This window comes from Globicephala melas, chromosome 4 (genome assembly GCF_963455315.2).
Source record: "Globicephala melas chromosome 4, mGloMel1.2, whole genome shotgun sequence".
Lineage (NCBI taxonomy): Eukaryota > Metazoa > Chordata > Mammalia > Artiodactyla > Delphinidae > Globicephala > Globicephala melas.
The window spans coordinates 41403226-41425389 of record NC_083317.1 but is presented as its reverse complement, the minus strand read 5'-3'; the positions used below and the strand labels follow the sequence as shown (position 1 = coordinate 41425389).

Here is a 22164-nt window from a genome sequence, read left to right as displayed (position 1 = left end):
GTGATCACGCTTAGATCATCTGCATGATGGTAGTAATAATTAAACTGTTTAGTTAGTTCATTCAAGCAATTGATAAATTCAGAAGGGGAAAAAATACTTCAAAACTCTCAATAGTTCCATTGGATACAAATACTAAGCTGTGTTAGTCCATGTACTGAATATACTGATAAGCACAACTTGTCATCAGAAGTACAGGAATTCCTGTTCCCAATAATTCCTCCTGCTCTCTAAGAGAGGCAATGGACAGAAGAATCATGTTCCTTTCAATAGTTTACCAAACTCACCCCATGTGATGGGTAGGAGATCCAGCCCAGCTCCCCCTGAATTGTTTTTGAATCCAGTAGATCGACTAAAAGAAAACACAGATAACACAAAAACAGTTGAAAGAAATGAATTCTATTTACTTCTGTCAAGTTAATGTTGTCTGTTGCTGATATAATGATATCAACGTGTTCAAAAAACACGACTCTGTTCATTCTCATTATATGTGTATGATGAGTAGAAGAAGGGAATTACAAAGAAAAGCAACCACATGGAAAGTTAAGGGATCAAAAGTTTCTGTGACTTTTTAAACTGTTTATGTTTGTTTATATATATATATTGTATATTTAATATATTGACAGAATAATTACAGGTTTAGAGAGGACACTATAAAAATACAAAATAGGAAACATTAATGCTAACATGAAATCAAAATAACTGCAAAGACCATTAAATTTAATAAATTGACATGATTTCACTATAAATTAGTTAAGTATGCTTCCATAATGAATCGTATTTCTTTTTGTACATATTTTGATATGACATCTTCATATTGTCCCTGGCCAAAACCAAACATACTATAATAAATACTGTATAAATTGTGTACTTATGTAATGAACAAAATGCTTAGCTATCAATTTGAGGAGAAGCCAAAGCAAAAATATGTATTATAATAGCGTAGCGCTTTGTAAAGCTTTACTTCTTTAAAAAGGGTATTGTTACCCAAAGACTTTAATGATTTCACTCAGAATTTTGTGCTAGTTATTAAAAAGTCTGATGAATAATAAAATATAATAAGAATGTAGTTGCATTTTGAATATATTATTAAAAGAGAAAGGCAAATGATTTATTTTCAACCCAGAGAGTATTAATTTGAAATGGACTGGAAAGTAAAATATAAAAAGATACTTTAAGTTTAATTAATAACAAAGGGCTCATGTTGATTGTCAATCTGTTAAATAATGGAAACTATAGTTTTTCCACATCCTTCTTCTAAGTCAGAAAACAACCCCATGATTGATTAATGGAAGATGTAGAAGAAGTTTACATAAAATATGCAGGTACTATTAACATGAACCAGAGCAGGTGAATCAATAAGTATAATAACAGACAGTCATTTTGAAGGGTTCCATATATTCACAAATCAAAACATAATGTTAATACATGCAAAGCACAACATGACCATGTGTTGTCAATAAAGGGCTTCCTGATGCATGAAAAGCACCACCCTTTCTTTAATCATCCCAATTATTTTCCTACAAAGGAAACATTAATCATATAAATGTTAAGAAAAAGAATTATTTTGATTGATGTTAGAATTCTAAATTTTCAAGCACTGCTTTTTAAAAGAAGATATTTGGTTAGCTGGTTAGATGATAAATATACTAGATGAGTATAAGAAAAATTCCTAATCATTAAGATAAAAAGATAAAGTTCTCAGAGGAAAAAAAACACATAAACTTAACCTATTACACTGGAATTCCTTAATGATTAAACTTTTTCCCCTCACAATAAATTAATCCCAGTGAGAAGTAATTATATTTAGATAAAAGAAGATAGTTGCTGCATGGATTACATAGTGTAATTTCCATAATGGAATTATTTCCCAGGATATCAGTTTGGAAATTAACAGTATGCTTAATTATATTGAAATTATCTCTAGAAAATGATTTTTAAAAAAACTTCTACCAATTAATGTCACGGATAACATTTCAGATTACATATGTTAAAGAATTTTTGAAAATATGAGAATACATCCTCACCTTTAAAGTATGTTATCAACATTTATTCTGATAGACATACCTAGCTCAGTTGTTGGTTCTATCACATTCAGCAGTTGATTTCTCTGAGTTTTACACAGGATTTGCATCGTAGAATTTACAGGGCCAGTATTCATAAATCATTGGATCACATTTGTAATACCTTCAGGGGTTTAAATGATTCAATGTTTTTGTGTGTATGTAATAATTGAATATGTACTAAATGATGAATATATGTTATTCCACCTGCTAAGATGAATGGTTGATTTAATTTCAGTATTAATAACCAGAGGAAAAAAGTGTTTGAGGCAAGGAAGATATAAATATTTTCTCCACTTAGTAAATTACTCATTGGAACGTAGGTTGTTAACTAAAGAACTATACCCTTAAGTTTTCTCTGATGATAATGATGAGGGGAAAAGGACTGGCTTTATCACATCAGCATTTGGTTTCAACTCAAAGGAGAAAAGCTAAACCAAAAAGAATTGTATTGCACTGTCAATTAAAATTGGTATAAGAGATTAATTTAATTTATTTCATTTACTCAGAAATTGAATTTTTAGTGCACTCCATTTAGCATGAATGAGGGAACACACAATTAGCAGCATTACTCATGATTCTGATCCTCTTATCTATCAAACATAATTAGGTCTGCACTGGTTATCTCACAATGTTGCTGTGATGATCAAATAATATAAATTTAGTTAAAGCCACCTGAGGTTATTACATGCTATACAGATTCAATGTTCTTGTAAACTTAAAATATTATCTAACAACAGTTCCAATACAATTCTTCTGAATGGTATTGGAAATCAACCATCAATATATGGCCTAATAGAGAAGAAAAGTGACATCAAGACACTTTTTAAAAGCACCTATTTGTGGTTTATAAAGTGCTTTTGTTTATAGCCAAATAAGAACAACACAGTCTAAGAATTCTAGCCACTTAAAGTCAATGGTTACTAGACTGGAATTTGCCAGGATATAAACCTCAAGGCTCCTGTGATCTGTTGTATAGCAATCTTGAGTGCAGCATAATTGAGATAAGAAGAAGAGAAAAGTTAATGGAATTTGAAAGTCAACCTGCTGTGAGTGATGTCTCTGGATACATTGACTAAATCTAACCTTGCAATGCAATATCTTAAACCCCACACTGATATGGGCAAGAACATTAGTTACTAATGCTTTTCCTCTCCCAAAAACGCTGTAGACCTGATCATAGCCTTTCAAGTAGTGCCATTATTCAAATGCCAGGGCAGATAGAATTGTGATGTACAAACATATTGTAGTCTGAGTTTTAATGACACTTTGTAACATGGAATATTTATTTTAATTGCTAAAATTTTTGAGTTTACAATTATGAATTTTAACAAAAATATTAGGAAATTATTCTTAAGGGTAGGTGGGAATATATAAATAGACTAATTCTTTAATGACTGCCTCATGCTAAGTTATTTGCCAAAGATATAAATGGTCTCTTACCAGTTTTCATATTCTAATGGTTGATTTCCAAATATTTTTGGTTTGTAACAGAAAATATGTCATTTCATTAATTTCAGAATATTTTCTATTCAAAGAGCTATGTAGCATATATTAACTTCTAAAAGTGATTTAAATTGGACACATTTTGAAGTGTTAGAACTCCACTTGAGATATAAATAGGAGTTTTTGGCAAAAGAAATCATTGTGGGGAGTCTGGATGGATATGGTTCTGGATGTCTTTCACATGCTTTACTCTGTCTAGTCTCACTGCTTTTAAATATAAAAAAAAAATGTATAAATAGGTGAAGGGGTTTACATTCATGAAAACAGTAAAGGAATCTTCACTCAGTCTCCTTGAATTGGCTTTCAGGTGGGCACTAACACGAGATTTGCTGGTCAAAATGATGTGTGGTGTCTGATGAGAATTAGAAGGCGTAGAATGAAGTAAAGGAATAAGAACAAAGTATAGGGTAAACTGGCTCATATTGGTTGTAAGTGCTTCTGGAAAGAAGGAACCCTTGCTGTCATTCCTGCCACTGATCTTTATGTCACTTTTCCCACTTGGCTGAATTACGGATTTAAGATGCTCAGGAGTCTTGTTCTCTCTTCCCTTCTTACCCTCTACAATAATGAAGAGACAATCAAATGTCTACTCCTTTGCTCACTGGCATTGACAACATCATAAAGAATTATCTGTGCCAAGAATTTATATACCACCTTCCCTTCTTACTAATAAGAATTCATTAAAAATTTTTAAAGGACTCAGTCATTAAAATAAGATTTTGCAACAAGTGTTCTCATTTAGTAAGGACAAATTAAAAACTTTAGGTATAAATTTCTGGAGTTTTACATTTAAAGAATCATTAATACACCAAGATTTTTCAAGAGCATTTCAAAATTCTGATTCATAGTGGCTATCTGTCCACTTAGAAAGACTAAGAGTTAAACAAATATTCACATCTTTTAGATTAAGTGCTGCAAATATACAGATAGTACGAAAATAATTTTTAAAATTAAATGCCACAATTTCTTACTGAAGTGGAAGATCATTTCAATTATTTAATAACATATCTATGCTTTGTGGTAATGCTATAGTTGCATTTAAGAAAACATTTAGAAATGTCAAGGTGACAAGTAGGGTTTAATGGCTAAAGAATTTCAGACTTGTAATAATAGACATGTTTTCTTGTAAAACCTTCAGTTACAAGGTGCTTTTATAACCAAGTGCAAATAACTATGAAACCACTACAGCAGAAAACAAACCCATCCTTTGATTTTGTCTTGTTTTTACTAAAAAATAATGACATTTCCTTTCCTGTTTGTGCCATCACTGTAATTGTCCCAGACACATTTCTTGTACACTATTTATCTTTATCATTTTCATCACTTTCTGTTATGATGAAAAGAGTAGCTTTGCTCTAGGTTACAGATAGCAGAAGAGTCCTTTAATCTGCTCCTAAGTTATACTTAAATGTCTCAAATAGAATACAGGAAGTAATACATTTTGATCTCAGTGTTGTAATTCACTGTATGGTACTCTGGTCAACCATAACATGGAATCAAGAAATCAAGATGTATTTGCTGACAGGAGTCCACCAAAGCTCAGCTTTTCATTTTTACTGTACACACCCAGGTATGCCACAGAGAAGAAATTTAGAGAAGTCAGTTTTATTAATGTACTTATCTATTTCAACATAACTTTTATCTACTAGGATTATATATTCTTAGTTAACAGTTCCTATAGACTTCCTGTTTATGTTTATTTCTAACTAAATATAATTAAAACATCTTTGTAATAGATCATTAGTATTGTATTTCACAGACTAAAACTTATAAAAATGTTTTAAACTATAAATGAAGTCAACTAAAATCTACTAATTGTGGATAGATAAAACTTCTTGTAATCTATGTTAAATTTTACAGGCATTTTGTGTCATAGAAGTATAAATTTATGATAATTTCTCAATCAAATAACCAAGTAAAATAATTATGTAAAAAATTTAAAAAGTGTGTAGTGCTAGACATTTCTGTGAAAACCCTCTTGTTGCATGGTATCAATGGCTTATTTATGGGATATAAGCAGATTTCTGGACAAGGTGGTATACTATCAACTTTTTCGTATTAGCTTTTCTTCCTGGGCAATAATTTTATATTAACTTCTATACAGGCAGGTCCTAATTAAAGAAGAAACTGTAATTAGCTGCCGCATTTCAATCTTTGCCAACAGCAGGAAGAAGTCATTGGAATCAAAACATAGTCTTACAGTAAGATGTCTTGTGTTCTCATGACTACAGCAGCTCAAGGAAATAACAGAAACACAGACCAAAATTCCACTTGAAACTTGGATACTTCAGTAAATGTTAACTCTGTGTTGTTTCTAAAGTGTTAAAATTTTCTATTTTTTGCTTTTTAATCTGAGAAATCTGAAGGTCACTCTGATATTAATACTCTTATGGAGAAAACAGCTATTAAAATATCCCTTGGGAATGTGTTCTTATAACAAAATAATTCTTTCAAATAAATGAGTGGGGATGTTCTACTGTCAATGAGGTTTTACTACATTAACAACCTCAGCTTTGATAATGGTCCCTAGAATAGCAAGTCTCTTTGCTTCTGTGCATCGTCAACCTATATTATGAATCATTTAGACAAGTGAAATGTGTTTCCCAAAATGTAACGTACTAAAAGCAGAACATTAATGATTATGTAAACATTGTACTTTTTCAACACATTTTAGCTTTTTAAAGTGTTCTAGAACAGAAAAAAATGTTTATTTCTACTTTGAAAGGACTTTTTTGACAGATTAAAAAGTGAAAAATGAAAATATATCCTTCAATTTGAAATTATATAAATAATCATTAGGGCAAATAGGCACTCAAGCATTAGCACATATATTTTGCCTTCACACCATAAATTCAGGCTGTCTTGGTATATACTTTTTATTATATCGCTTGATTATTAACCTTTGACTACTAAATGTAAGCTATCTGTTTAGTCAGGGTTTGAACAATGGCTATGAAAATGGAATAGAACGTAGAAGATGGCCTACAAAACAATTCTAATATAGTAGTTATTTTCAAAATAAAAATGTGCTTGGAAGTCCCTTGGATATAAGGATTCAAATTTTAACATAGGGAACAAAAAGTGTAGTGATTAAATTAAATTTCAATTTAAAAACATTCTTTGGAAGATATACAGATTGCCAACAAACACATGAAAGAATGCTCAACATCATTAATCATTAGAGAAATGCAAATCAAAACTACAATGAGATATCATCTCACACCGGTCAGAATGGCCATCATCAAAAAATCTACAAACAATAAATGCTGGAGAGGGTGTGGAGAAAAGGGAACACTCTTGCACTGTTGGTGGGAATATAAATTGATACAGCCACTATGGAGAACAGTATGGAGGTTCCTTAAAAAACTAAAAATAGAACTACCATACAACCCAGCAATCCCACTACTGGGCATATACCCTGAGAAAACCATAATTCAAAACAAGACATGTTCCACAATGTTCATTGCAGCTCTATTTACAATAGCCAGGAGATGGAAACAACCTAAGTGTCCATCAAGAGATGAATGGATAAAGAAGATATGGCACATATATACAGTGGAATATTACTCAGCCATAAAAAGAAACGAAATTGAGTTATTTGTAGTGAGGTGGATAGACCTAGAGTCTGTCATACAGAGTGAAGTAAGTCAGAAAGAGAAAAACAAATACCATATGCTAATGCATATATATGGAATCTAAGAAAAAAAAAAAAGGTCATGAAGAACCTAGGGGCAAGATGGGAATAAAGACACAGACCTACTAGAGAATGAATTTGAGGATATGAGGAGGGGGAAGGGTAAGCTGTGACAAAGTGAGAGAGTGGCATGGACATATATACACTACCAAATGTAAAATAGATAGCTAGTGGGAAGCAGCCGCATAGCACAGGGAGATCAGCTCGGTGTTTTGTGACCACCTAGAGGGGTGGGATAGGGATGGTGGGAGGGAGGGAGACGCAAGAGGGAAGAGATATGGGAACATATGTATAACTGATTCACTTTGTTATAAAGCAGAAACTAACACACCATTGTAAAGCAATTATACTCCAATAAAGATATTAAAAAGAAATAAAATTAAAAAAACATTCTTTGGACATTTTTATATCACAAAACTTTTTTTTAATTTTAAAAGAAGCCCAATGCAGAATAAATTGGTTTAAATTTCTAGAAAATTAAAATCAGGATATAGCTTGGACTTCATCATATTCTAGAGGATATCTACATCTAGACTTTATGTCATACACCATGACTGTTGTCTACAGACATACACACACACACATATAAACAAACTCTTCAATGTATAAATATGGGTCTTTATAAAGGCTCACAAAGGATCCAGTGAAGCGCCACATGCCTATCAGTTTAATTCAAAACTCTAGCCCTTTACTTTTCATATTAGGAGCATAGTGTCAATGGAAAGTATCAAACAATTAGTGCTGTGGTGGTCAGGAAACTTCATTTATCACTGCAAGAGAATGCAGAATTCAGACAAATCTCAATGTTTTTTCTTGGTAGTGTAGTCATAATATGAATAGCACCTATAGAAGCTTCTGTTCTGGGATGGTCTTTTTTGATATTCAATCATGTGCATTTCCAATACACACATGTGTGTGCATGTATATGTTCACACAGAATTTACATTGAGCTTAGATATGTGCTTATTAAAATAGCTATTTCTGAATGTTTGGTTCTTTCAAAAGTGCTTTTTACTTGTATATGTATTTATTATGCATTCATTCAAATTATTTATAAAGTTTTCTAGATATATGCAGTAAAAAAAATCTGGGTTATAATTATCCCTATTACACAAATTTAGGCAAATCATTTAGTCTTCTCTCTTTGTTTTTACTAATTTATTGTTGTTATTATTAACTTTATCTTTAAAAAAAAATCTTCCTTATATTCCAGGGACTCAGTTTTAGGCAGCTAATCTTCTGTAAAGATTCATATTGCACTTTTTATGACTTTCACGTCTATATTAAAAGTTTTTTATGTAAGTATTCATTTTGTAGTCCCAACTAAGCTGTTATTTTCAAGGCCTTTCAACATGCTGATAACCTTCTTTTCCAAAATCCAGTAACTAATTCTCAGGTGTGCACTGTTTGGTAAATAAACCAAATTATTGCAGTATGAAAGATGAGTTAATTTTTTTCTTAACAGTTTTCTTAATTCATTTTAATGTTTTTTAAAATTTATGCCTTTGAAATTAAATATAGAGTTCTAATGTTTTCACTAGGGCTAGGGTAGTAAAACTTGAGTTTCCAAAGGATCACCTTTGGAAAGGAAAATTTAAAGGGAATGGTTCAGTTACATAAGGGGACAATACTGTTGGTCACACACATGCACACACACACACATACATACACACACTCACACACAGTGTTGCACATAGACTTTTCCTCAGAGTGTTGTTCTGCTTAACCAGAGGATTATTTAGACAATCTACAAGGAAGCGATTGGAAATCAGCTTCCCAGTCTAACTTCTCAGTGTGAAGATTGCTATCATATGCAATAAAAAAGTACCTTTCTAAAATCTATAGAATTTTATTTATTGCTAAATTACTTTTGAAAATCAAGAAATAAAGCATATGTTAACTACTAACAAGCTGTTCTCTGTTTCCCGTACTCTTCCTGAGATAGATAGGGAATGCCTAAATTTCATATTGATTAGAAACTAACTAACTTTATCACTGGCAAAAAATAAATTTTAAAGTCTCATTTTTTATCAAGGGAGGGAGCGGGGGGGATGGGTGTTATTTTTTTACTGGACCTGCAGAATTTATTGATCTACCTTTATTATTTTAAAGACGATAAATTAACCTCCCCTTAGTGAATATACAGAAAATTCAAGATGAAACTATTTTCATATTGATTAAATAGACTTATCAGCAATAAAATTAACCCAGGCTTCTCCCCTTGCTCCAGTCCCCACTGGGTAATCTGTCAAGAATTTTTGTCTTAAAACAAGAGGCAACTCAGTTTGGAGACTTTGAAGTCACATTACATTTTCTTGATTTGAGAGAGCTCTGCAAAATCATATATGAACTAGAACATTAAATAGTAGGGAAAACAGTTGTTGATTCTAATCCATCAGAAGTGAGCAAACAAAAGTTTGTTGCTAAGCCTTTGCTTTTGCTCATGGAAAATGTGCCAATAGCAATAGCTTGAGTGGTTAGAAAACTCATAGGGAACCTAAATGATAACACGTTTGAAAACTTTTTTTCTCATGTTTCAGAGAAGAAAGCAAGGTACTGAAAGCAGCTTTCTGATTTGAAAGCCTGATGTCATCAATATGCTATTTTTGCTCTTTGCCAGGTTAACAGAATTTATTGCAGTAATTAATGCAAAACATATGTGCTGAAACACCCACATGAAAAATATAATTGCCCCCAACTTAATTTGCTACCTTTCAAAACCCTGTTTTAGCTACCTTTTCTCAATGCCTCCACTTAAATAGAGTACAAGTGTTTTTATGAAAGAGGATATAAATCTTTATAATTTATTTTCTCATCTTAAGTAATATATAAATTATCTTTTAAATAGGGGAAAGTTTCCATAGAAATTAAAGTCTACTTTTTAGGCCAAGTTCTACTTCCACCCATTACTGACCTTTATGACAATTCCAATAGTTAATTCACACTTCATTTTTATTATATAAATCTAAAAAAAATCACATCCAGGTTATATTGATAATTGCCTCACAATCTCTGTGTATGGAATTCTTGACAATAATCTTTCCGGGGTGAGGAAAGGAGTGTCTGAGGGTCAGGAAAGGAAGACAGAGGTAAGAATGTATGAAGAAAACACATCACAGATCACATCTTTTATTCCTCTGTCCACATCAAATTTTCTTTAATTCTTAGTGAGTCCCCAACCTATGCAGATAATCATACCTTATGAGGGTAAACACTGCAGATTCAAAGTACTCTTTGAAGTACTTTTTTGAAAGTACTTTGAAGTCTGATTTTTCACACAAATACTCCAAGTACTTCTAAGATTTTTCTTGCGAGTCAACAAGACACATTAGTATAGTCAGTAGGATTGAGGTTGAGAAGCTAGAGCTTTTCCTGAATAGGAGACCTCCTTAATTTACAGGCATTTGTGTACAGGAGAAAACATATGAGGTTAAAATCAGAAGACAGACAAGAGAGGGCCAGGCTCAGTTACTACTTTATTACGATGAGTTTACTTAGTTTCCTCAGTTGTAAAATGGGAGATATCATAATACCTACTTTAGGGCGGCTTTAAGATTAAATGAGGTACAGTACGTACTCAATGACAATGTAAGGGAAAAATCTTTCCAGCCAGTGGAACTCTGTGTAATTGTTATCTGATTACTGGGCATGACACTGAAGCCATATTTAGTCTTGGAATGCCCTGGATTCAACAATTCTTTTATGAAAAACATTAAAGTTTTGATGACCACACAAACATCAACATCAACCAACTACTAACCTACCTCGGTAATGCCGCTCGCAGAAACCCTTCCTGGCCCATTCCAGGTTTACTCCCAAAATCAGAAGAGGGAAAATCCTGTTTTCATTAAAAAAAAATGGTGCCAATCAAATATGGGGCTGTGGGGAAAACAGACAACTTTCGATTGTGCACGGGGTGGGGAGTGGGTTTGTAGAACACGCCCCTTAGCTCTCCCGAGGGACCTAACAGGTGGCATCAGTAGATGGTCTTAACGAAAACTGAAAAAAAAAAAGTTCTTCATTTTCGTCTAGAGAGATATCTTTTGAAAATTCAAGAAACAGCAAAGGGGTCGGGAAACACAGCAGCAAGCAGGACAATGGACGTCTCAGGCTCGTCCCAACCGAGCGGGCCGGGTTCGAGGCGCTTTCCCAACTCTACAGGGAGTTCTGTGAACCCTGGAGAACCCTGTCCCTCTCCTGCACCTGTCACCTCGCGGGGCCGGAACTTAGGAGGGCAGACCGCGCCAACTATGGACGCCAAGCTGCAAAGACTGCCAGCTATGGGGGGAGGTGGGAAGTTGAGGGTGGGGGCGATAGGGACCTCGGGTCAGAGTCTGTTGTGAATGTCGGGACTTGCCTGGCGCGTCCGAGCCGCTCGCGCTCTCCCCAGGTAAGGAGAGTCCAGGTGCTGGGGAGGACGCCACCTCTCCGAGCGCCGGCAGCTCCGTAGTCGCAGGCAGAGGGCGCACGTTTGCCTCTCGCCCGCCCCGCCTACGCCCGGCGCTAGTTTCCGCCGAACTTGGCGCCCTCGCGCTCCCGTGGCTCCAGCCTCCGCCCGGGCTACCAGCGCCCGGCGCCGGCCGCCGGCAAGAAGCCGGCCGTCTCGGGGGCTCCGCGCGTGCTCGCCGCCCGCCGCCTGCGGGAGGCCGCTCTAGCTCGCAGCGCCCGGGCAGCGCGCTTTGGCCGCCGGGCGCGGAGACGCTCGCGCACAAAGAACCACCGAACCCCGAGGGCTGAACTGAGCTGGAGGACGTGGACCCGGAGATGGGCTTTTCTGATCCCATCTTGAATCCGATGAGGAGTGAAAAGTAGTGAATTGTTGGTAGACTCCGTTTTCCCGCCGCACCTATGAGCCTGGTCCCGGCGGCGGCGGCGAGTTTGAGGTTAAGACGCCCTGGTGGTGGGTGTGGTGGCCGCGAGGGCGCCTGCCCATCCCTCAGTTGCCATATCCCTGGAATTCCCCGTAAAGCTCTGTTTCGTGCTAAAATTTCTCAGGGCACACTTTTGGAATTTAATCAGTATTGCATTATCAAATGTGGGAGGTGTGATGCGAAGGAAGAGAAGCGCCATCATACCTCCTGTGGCCACCCCAGTTCATGGCTAAGGTTATTCACAACAGTTTATTTGTACAGTGCTGCCACTTGTTTTCCCCCTCATTCCTCGCCTATTATTCTGACTTCACCATGTTGGTTTGGATTATGTGGATTTTCACCCTCTGCTTTGACTGGAACAGCAGGACATGGTTTAAAATGAAGAGCGGGAGGGGGTTCCCCACTCAGGGCTTGCAGTTTAATAACATCACTCCAAGTTGGAGGCTTTACTGCTGAACTGGTTTTGATTCCATCCATCCTCCACATGCATACGCCCAGGCTTCAAAAGGGGTTTGGCTTACACTGTCAAAACTTTCCTAGACAAAATATTTTCTTCAGGGGAAAAATCAAAAGTGTGTAAACTTGACAGGAGAAACAAAAGCACGCAACGCCCCCCAAATCCGCACCCCGCCCCAAACACACACCCTTTTGTGTGTGTGTGTGTGTGTGTGTGCGCGCGCAGGTTTTTAGAGATCTACTAAAAATTGATTAGCCAGATGTTTGACGTGGTAAATATTTTTCTTTTAAGTAAAAGACAAATATTATCATTGGTTTTAGAACCTTTGCATTTCTCTACCTCTCCATCTTTCTAATCGACTTTTTATTTTCTATTCTCTTGCAAAGACGTTTTTCCTCTTTGTAATCCACTACTTTTTTTTTTTTTTTTAATTTCACAGAAAGCTGGTAGGAGGCAAACTAAAACTTGCTGACTTTCAGACTTTTCCAAGAGGAAAACTTCTGCCAGGTTCCAAGAACTACCTGATTTTAGGGAGCTGGTAATAGACACAGAGAGTGAAATCAAGGGGTGCACATGTGCCCACACACTGATTTCCAGGAGGGGTGTCTGCCTAGATTGATTTGTGTCTTGGAATCCTTTGCATTTTATAAACGTCCAAGAATGTTTTTATTTCTAAAGTCATTACAGAAGAATTAAGGTTTTCAAATTTCTTAGAAATAAATTTCAAAGCCTGGTTTTCAGTATACCTGGATGAATAATATAATGAACGTTTTACACCACCAGTCACCCCTTTATTTGAAAAATCTGTGGAAAGCTACTTGTGCACTTGGTAAAAGCCCTGCTCTGACCCTCCCTGGTGATAAAATCCAGATCTCTGAAAACAGAATCAAAAAGGGGGCACCTGCATCTATTTTTCTAAATCTTTTATCAAACAGGAATTAAAAGAACAAGATTTATTAAAAGTTTTAAAGACAAGTGTGTAAAAAATAAAGTGGAGGATCTTGACAGAAAATGATTTGCAAAACAGTGTTCTTCCAAGAAATACATATTTCTCTTTCCATCTAGTATTTATGCCAAAGAAAATCATTGGAAAATGACTAAAATCAAAGGTAACCCACATCACAGATTTCCTAGTAAGTAAATGTCTGTAAGAACTTATCGAGTTTTGATGATTTGTGGAAAGTTTTATTAATATTTTCTTGAAGATTTTATGACTTGGAGAATGTAACTCTCAAGAAGAGTTCTTGCTGTTTCCATTTGTGTTGAAGTTAGTAAATCAAATATACTGTGGAAATATGTTTTGCCTCTAAAAATCCTTTGCATATGTAACTGATTATCTGATATTTAAAAATTGCATATATTTTATTTCAGAAAAAATCCAGAGTTTCAGAAACAATTTTGACATTTAGGGATCTTCATAAAGAAAGTTATTTTGAGAAACTATTAAAAGTGAAGGACTCTTAAAGAACACACCAAAATTTGAATATTAAAATGTGGATAATATATAGACACGATAAAAAATCTTATGTCTTTTCTTTAAAGATAATAAGTTTCTTACGAGTCAAGGTGAAACTACTAAATTGTTTATAAAAGCAAAGAGTAAACCATAATTATATTCAAGTAATAAAAATCTTCACATGAAACTCCATAAATCTACTACACAATGTTAACAAAATACCTTTAAGTTATGATTGTACACAACGTTTTGTTTAAAATGTTTGTATTCATTTTATGTACTTTTCATTGTAGCTCCCAATTACTAGTGTTTCATGGGAAAGACAACTTTATATAAAATGCACCATAATCTTACACGGGGTAATGTTGTTTTGTTATATGTAGTTTCCCTTTTATGGTTCCAGTTGCTTTTGAGTTATAAACATATTCAATTGACTTTATATCTTAAAATGGGTAGAAAAATCATATTAACTGCAGCACCAATAATAAGAAAGTATAAAATTGAATCTGTTCAATTATGATGAAGCTGGTTTGTACTTATAAGTCTATTGTTATTGCAAGAATATTTACTATTTAAGAGTTTTTAATTGCTCATTTATAACAAGGACAAGAATGGCGTGATATATAAAACATAAGAGTGAGGAGAATGGGGTATCAAAGTGGACATTTCCCCACTTGAATTATTATTATCAATATTAGTCTTTAGGAAGATATAGATTCAGAATGAATTAATTTCATGATAGATTTTGAGAGGTTGCAAGAAGTTTCTTTCCGGCACAATCAAAATATTATCGTAGCAATTCAGGTTGTCAGTAAAAGCTTAAACAAATTTGCTGATAATCCTGTTAATGACCTAGGTCAAGTGTTAACTGTTGTGGGTTATAAAATAGTGAAATTAAGGTTTCTCCTACCTCCAGGCAAATAGCAAAGTTATAACTGTTGGGGGGAAGTAGGGGCGAGCCATTAGGAAAGCTATTAAATTACAAAAATGTATAATGCATTCAATTATTTAGTCTAGAATGACAAAATGCTATTAAAAGCAAATGTAAACTCTCTTTAAAAAATAACTATAAAGGTGATATGACAGCTTAGTTCTCTATTAATATTTCAACCACAATGTGTTATTATTTGAGGAAGTGTTTATACATGAAAATGATGCCAAGTCATACTGATTTTTAAAAAGGGAAAAATCTATTATTTTAATGTTTAATGTCTCCATCATTTGCCTAATATTCAAAGGGAAGCATACAGTGTTCATCTCTAAGTTTTACTTTTGAGCTTTAAACGATCACATAGTATCCTTTTGTACTTAAGTGACTTACGTTCAGTGAAATACATTTCATATAGTGTGCCTACCACTCCTATAAAAATCTCCCAAAAAAAGTAGTATATATATGAAGATTGAATTTTATTCACTTTAATTTTGAAAACTGATTTCCAGTGTAAAGAACTCTATAGGTAAATGTTAATCTAAATTACAAACACTTTTGGATAGAAAAATTATTTAGTATATTATGTACTGATGAATAAGAAGTGCATTCTGCCTCAGAAAGCTTCAAATGTAGAAAAGTGTCTAAAGAGATTACTTTATCCACTGCTAAAAGAGATTATACAAACAATAGTTGATTCTTTACTTTATATCAAGTTTTAACCGCTTTGTAAAGTTATTTTTATTTAACATTATCATCATCCATCTGGGATGGCAACAGGGAGCAAATATATAAACTTTTCTAATAATACATAATGTAACAATCCTATTTTGTCATGAAAAGTAGTTGATTTCCCATAGAAGTCTTTTCTTGATGTGTCATGTAAACAGACCTGGTAAGATTTTAATAAAGTTCCCTGCAGCTTTTGCAAAGTTTCTATATAAGTATATAGGCCAATTCTTGATTTAAATAACCATCAAAATTATAAATAATTGTCATCAAAGAGGCCAGTCATAGAAAGTATCATCTGGAATCATTTTCTTGAAGGCATATTAGAAAGTTATCTGTAACTGGATTAATAAAAGGAAAGTTCATACTAAACTTTTTTTCTAAGTATTTTTCTCTTAGCATGGACCCATGGCATTTCAAAATTGATATTTGATTATCAATTCTCAAATTTAAAAAATAAGTCACACAATGGCACATTTCCTAGCAATTAACTCAGTGGTTAGGTTTTTGTTCTCTTTTATTTCTATCATGACTATCTTCATAATAGATTGCAAAATAAATTTTAGTAAATTTCTAGTAAATTTTCTATAGTGTTGAAATACAATTTTTAACATATTTTAAATACAACCTAGTATTTTGTATTTCAGTTCTCAGAATTTATATTAGAAACCTTTATTAATGAGATTCATTTTATCATTATTCCTTCTACCCAATATATGAATTTTCATAAGCATTGCTTCTTATTCAAATAACATTGTTAGAAGAATTGCATAGAAATCTTGGCACATACTTGGATTTTTCACTTTTCATGTTGTTCAACTCTACTACTATGTCCCAAGCTATTGCATTAATATTTGAAATCTTACTCAAATATTACCCAAGTTAAATCATTCATTTTACATTTTGTTTCAAATCTTCCCTTCATGACCTCAGAAGAGAAAGGAGACTACCATAGGACGTGATCTGGAAAGAATAATCCCACAAACAATGGATAGATAAACTTTTGCCCAAGCAAATTAAATGTAATTATGTCAGCTTTCTGAATATATTCACCTTTTTATATACATATTGTCAATGTGTACCTGCCTGTATAATAATATGCATTATATACCCAAATATACATAAGGTGTGGCTTAAAAGCAATTTGCATTTGATAATTCCTATTTCCTTAAATTAATATTCATTAATTTTATATAAGTGTCAATAAGTTTAAAAGGCCTTTTTTCCTCTTGCAATTTACTGAAAGGTTACGTTTTGCACAAAAATAATGACTCTCATTAATGACTCGCTATATCCCTGTGCATTATTAATTCACTAAAATCCATTATCTAAATAGTTTATAAATATTCCATCTGGAGAAATACAATTTATCATAGCAATATGGGAATAATATTACTGTTTTCTAGCTATTATCAATACTTTAATATTTTCAAAGAAACAAAAAGAATAAACACTAATTTTAACATACTTGTATGTTACTCATTATACAGATAACTAGGCTTGCCTTTCATTCATAAAAAATGATTGACCATTACTTTCAAATAAACATGTTAATTTGATTTGTAAAAAAAACTCACTTGAAGGTAAGATAATTTCTTGATCCTTTTATTTTAGAATTTTAAATTTCCCAATTAAAAAAAGATAAAAAATTTAATGAAATCTGCCAAGTTGATAAAAGCAGTCACTAAGGAAAGAATGAAATTAAACTGCTCTATTGGCAGTGAAAGTAGGTCACCAAATATGAGAGGCAGTTTTTATATTTAATTAAAAAGTTTCTAAATATTTTTGAGTTTTTACTTGTGTTTTTAAAAAATAATATATACAATATACAACGGTACTGGCTTGCCAATATATTTTTTAGTTAGTGACATAACATATAATGTAGCATTTGCACATCAACTTCTCAGTATTGCTAAATTGCTAAATATTATTGTTATAAGTTCAAAATGATTAAGAGGAAATCCAAGTTGTAAGTGTTGCTTGAAAGCAATCAATTATTCAGAAAAGTTTTTCTTAAGAGTTAGCGATTATATTCACAAATCATTAGGAATAGATCATAAAAGGTATACAGGAAAAAGGCAATGTCTCTATTAAGCATAAAATCTTATAGGAAACATTGGTGTCCTTAATATTAGGTTTGCACTTTAATCCATTGAAAAGGGATGAATGGCCATTAGGAGGAAAATAAATAACCCAGCACTAAGGAAATACCATTTGCTGCATATGAACATTCTTTCTTAATTTGTTGTTCAGTTATTTACTACACCTACCCAGGAGTTTTCACTATTCATTAAATACATTCTCCTATTCGTATATAAGCCCTTAAACAAAGAAAATCCAATCTCAGCTTATTGTAATTCCTGCAAATATTACTTATGTTAACGTGGCATATGCTGCTAATTAGAACCTGTACCACAGAGCAAACCACCGCCTGGCGGGATACACATCACTTCAATACAGCAGTTGCAACATAAATACACACACACACACACACACACACACACACACACACACACATATCTCCGCTTCAACAAACTCTGATTTCGCTTTAGCCCATTCATAAATGCCATGATCCTAAGTTGGAACAACCTGTCATTACCTTTAAACATACTAAAGAATCTAGAGAGAAGGGTGGAATATTCTTTTAAACTTCTCAGAGTACTACATGGTCATAATTAGGAAATAAAATACTGCCATGACTATTTGGCAATTAACATACCGGGTTGTAAAACTGGAGGATTTTTCTTTCTTTCTGCTTAAAATTGGCAAACAAGATAATTGCTTGAATTGGTATCAGATTTAAAACACATTTTAGGTTTAGGCAATCCAAAATTATCTCTTAGAGTGTTTTAGAAGACAGCCGAAAATAAAAGCACCTCTTTCGTTTACTCTGAGAGCAAACTGCTTTATTCGGAGGGACCTCGACGACCTGAGAAGGCTTCGGTGCGAACGTGCTTGGAAGAGCTTTAGCCCCGCCGGGCAGGGCTGTGCGCGTCGCTGTACCTGGCTTACCTTCATTGGAAGGTTGGAGAATCAGTTCCCCGAAGCAATTGAGAACAGAGCAGCTGAGAAGGAGGAAGATGGAGAGGTGACAATCCATGTTGCTGGTGCAGAGGGCAGTGAGAGGAGCATATCTCCATGAAGCATGCCACTGATGTGAGGGGGAGCGCTCTGATTGCTGGAGAAGTTACCATGCTCCGCTCGCAGGCTGATGTCAAGTTTGACACTGGAGATAAGGAGGAGTCTGGCCGCCTTTCCTCGAACCTCGCTCAGGGACATCCCAGGGTCCTAGTGCCGTCGGAAGCGAGCGCTGAAGAAGAACAGGACAGCGCGCGCGGCCTCGCAGACAGCTCTGAAGCACCGAGCTGGGGCGGAAGGGGGTGGGGGTCGCGGGCGTCACCAAAGGCGCAGGAAATCCCGAAGTTATGATGGTGCGGTGGTGGAGAGTAGTGGTGGGGAGAGAAAAACACCCCCTCCTTATTTTCAATGGAAAGCAGCTATTTTATTGTTTGCAGTACATGCTCTTGTAGTTAATCCCCCGAAGAAACCAGAAACCCTGCTAGAGTGTCATATGGCAAAGTGAATGGAAAAGAAACTGAAATGCCAGAGAAACGTTTGTTATTAAAAGAACAGGAGCCCTTCATTTAAAAGAAAAGATTGTTGATTGTATTCAAAGGAAAATTGGTATTATTCCTTCACTGTGTTCAATGGGATCATAATTCTTCGCATAACTCTTTCTGGCGCAGAAAGACACTAATACGCACCCCAGATCAGAAAGTCTCTTCAGTTCTACACCAAGTGGTGTCAGGACTTTTTAAAGAGATTTGGCACAGGATTTCCGTGTGCATAAAGTGCACTTTGGTTTTCCAAACTAGGAAGTAACCTTCAGCATCCTAAGGAAGTGAGCAAACCCAGCCCTAGGAATAGCTGCAGGTCAGCACGCATCCCTTGTTCTATGCTGTGGGTATAAATAAGAGTAATAGAAGTCAAGCCTGAAGTTCTTGACAGCACATCACTACCCTCCCTCCTTCACTATCTAGCATTCGGATCTCTGAGTTCTGTGAGATAAACAATGCATTATTCACAGCTTCCCATTTAGCTTTCCAGCCACTTCCAATCTGATAATAGCTGGAAGCTGTTCTTTAGCATTCCAAATCCAAAGACTAAATAATAGTGTCCTTACACTTTCTCACTTACTTTACTCCACGGTTATAAATGGTTTCTCTTATTTCCGGTTCCCTTGCTGGACAACATTATTGCAACCTATTTCAGCCAAATAATTTTGTAATTTCTATTTTGAGAACTATTCTTGCGTATCTTTAAAATATTCCCCAGAAAATATCACTCAAATATCCTCCCGCTCATCAATCTCTTCCTATTCTAAACAGAAAACAAGACTCTTACATTCCTTGCACAACTCTGGAAAGTAAAGGTAAGTTGACAGCTGTAAGATCAGTGATCAATTTTAGAGCTTTAAGTTGTGGAATCTAAATAAGGATTTGAAAGGCCTTGCTAATAAGTATTCTTTTCACAAACACTATGTTTTTAATGAGAGAACATGATTATCACATGAATTTAAATAAGTGGCTTCTGATACTAGTTTGTCTGCTGGGATCAACGGTTGGGGGTGGGTGGGTAGAGGAAGCCAGGAAAAAAGAGTGACTGCTAACTTTTTGTGTGTGTGCCTTGTTACTTTGTATCTCTAACTTCTTCCCACATTATGTCACCGGAGGCTGTAGAACCCCCTTCAAGTCTGTCAGAATTGAAAATAATGCCAGGTACTGAACAGAAGATTCAGATAGTGGTGACTCTGGCACTTTTTAAAGTTCCAACACAATTTTATTCTTTCCATTGTTCTAGGTTTAGATAAAATTTTTCTGAAACTTGAAAGAAAATAAAGCCTTATTTGGAAGTGGCAATTTAAAAACATTTTGGAGAAACATGGCAATGTGCTGATATCCACGTATACTGGCTTCCCCTTACACTACTTCTCTTTTCACACTTAAACTGCTTATCACTGTGGAAAGAGGCATTCATGTTTGAAAGAAGCTACAATAGTGTGAAAATAAGTAAAAAGCAATTCCTGGCCTGGGAATAGAAAGTAAATAATATAGGATCTCTCAATTATAGACTCTCTAGCTCAAGAGACATTGGGTAACAAGAAGTTTCCAGAATCTGAATGCCACTTTGAATAGATGTGAAAAAGAATGATGTCAGCAAACAGAGGGGTGCAAGGAATTTAGCCAAAGTAGTAGGAGGAGGGATAGAGGTGTGGGCAGCCAATTCAGGGAAAGCCTCATCAAAAAAGTAATAACTGAGCTGTAGTTTGAAGGATGAGTAGGAGTCTACTAATTGGAGAATGTTTGGAAGGCACTGCAGGCAAGCAGATGGAACATAAACAAAATCATAATAGTTTCCAAGTCAGGGCAAAAGAAAGCATCTGACATGTATAGAGCAAAGAGCATATGTGATGCCAAAAGGGCTAGGATACAGGAAAGAGAAGAGGTGGGGGAACAGAGTGGTAGGAGATGTTCTTTGAAAGGCAGATTGGAAACTGCAGAAATTTCTATGCCACATGTCAGTGATTTTACAATATATTCTAGATGAAAGAGGGACATAAAAAGCGTTTCAGCAAGTAAGAACTTGATCATATCTGGGTTTTAGGAAAAAAAAAATTACTGATAGTATTGAGCATCTCCACCTGTTGTACAGGGCCCACCTGCTATTGAAGTACCTGGAATACTTATTAAAAGTGCACATCCCCTGCACATTGTTAGAGCTTGGAGTTGAGGCCACTGGCCGATGAACTCACAAGTGTAGGTAGTGTGCTACCTGACGGGCAAGTTTTTCGCTAACACCACAAGGGTCTCTGGCCCAATGAGTGGAGTTTGATAGTAATACTTGCTACAAATGTATGATTTTAATGCATGAAAGCTTTAAGGAGAGATGAAAAAACATTTTTAAAATGGCCTGTGTTTTCTTCTGTTTTTCTCCATTATTTCTCACTTAGGACCTCGCAGGCATTTCTGTTTTCAGACTAACTTGATGTATCCTGTTGTAAGATCCTAAAAAGGGAGCTCACTCAGTGGGTCTGATGTGGTGGATGATTGCCCGGGAAGTTCTGCGCATGTGTGGCACCATCTCCCGTGAACACCCATGGGAGGTCGTGCGTGATCTCTACTTCTACAGAGATCCTGAAGAGACTGAAAAGGAAGAGCAGGCGGCAGCTGAGAAAGCTGTGACCAAGGAGGAATTTCAGGGTGAATGGAACGCTCCAGCTTCTGAGTTCACTGCTACTCAGCCTGAGGTGATGGACTGGTCCGAAGGTGTGCAGGTGCCCTCTGTGGCTATTCAGCAGTTCCCCACTGACTGGAGTGCTCAGCCCGCCATTGAAGAACGGCCTGCAGCTCCCACTGCTCGGGCCCCTGAGTGGGTAGGAACAACCACTGAATGGTCTTAACCT

At 35.3% G+C, this 22164-nt stretch overlaps 1 protein-coding gene and 1 non-coding gene across 3 annotated transcripts in view; one reads left to right on the top strand and one right to left on the bottom strand.

Annotated features, from left to right (window-relative positions):
* EPHA3 (EPH receptor A3) overlaps window positions 1–18909 on the bottom strand; it is a 366230-nt gene extending 347321 nt beyond the window's left edge. For both annotated transcript variants that reach the window (XM_030860979.2, XM_030860980.2), the window contains exons 1-2: window positions 18714–18909; window positions 285–349 (exon numbers count right to left, since the gene is read on the bottom strand). In XM_030860979.2, coding sequence (XP_030716839.2) covers window positions 285–349; window positions 18714–18801 — 153 coding nt within the window. In that variant the 5' untranslated portion in view covers window positions 18802–18909. The remainder of the gene's footprint in view (window positions 1–284; window positions 350–18713) is intronic.
* Window positions 18910–21463: 2554 nt separating this feature from the next.
* LOC115855703 (small nucleolar RNA SNORA62/SNORA6 family) lies at window positions 21464–21613 on the top strand. Its single transcript, XR_004040547.1, has one exon. It is a non-coding gene; the product is annotated as a small nucleolar RNA SNORA62/SNORA6 family (small nucleolar RNA).
* The last annotated feature ends 551 nt before the right edge of the window (window positions 21614–22164 follow it).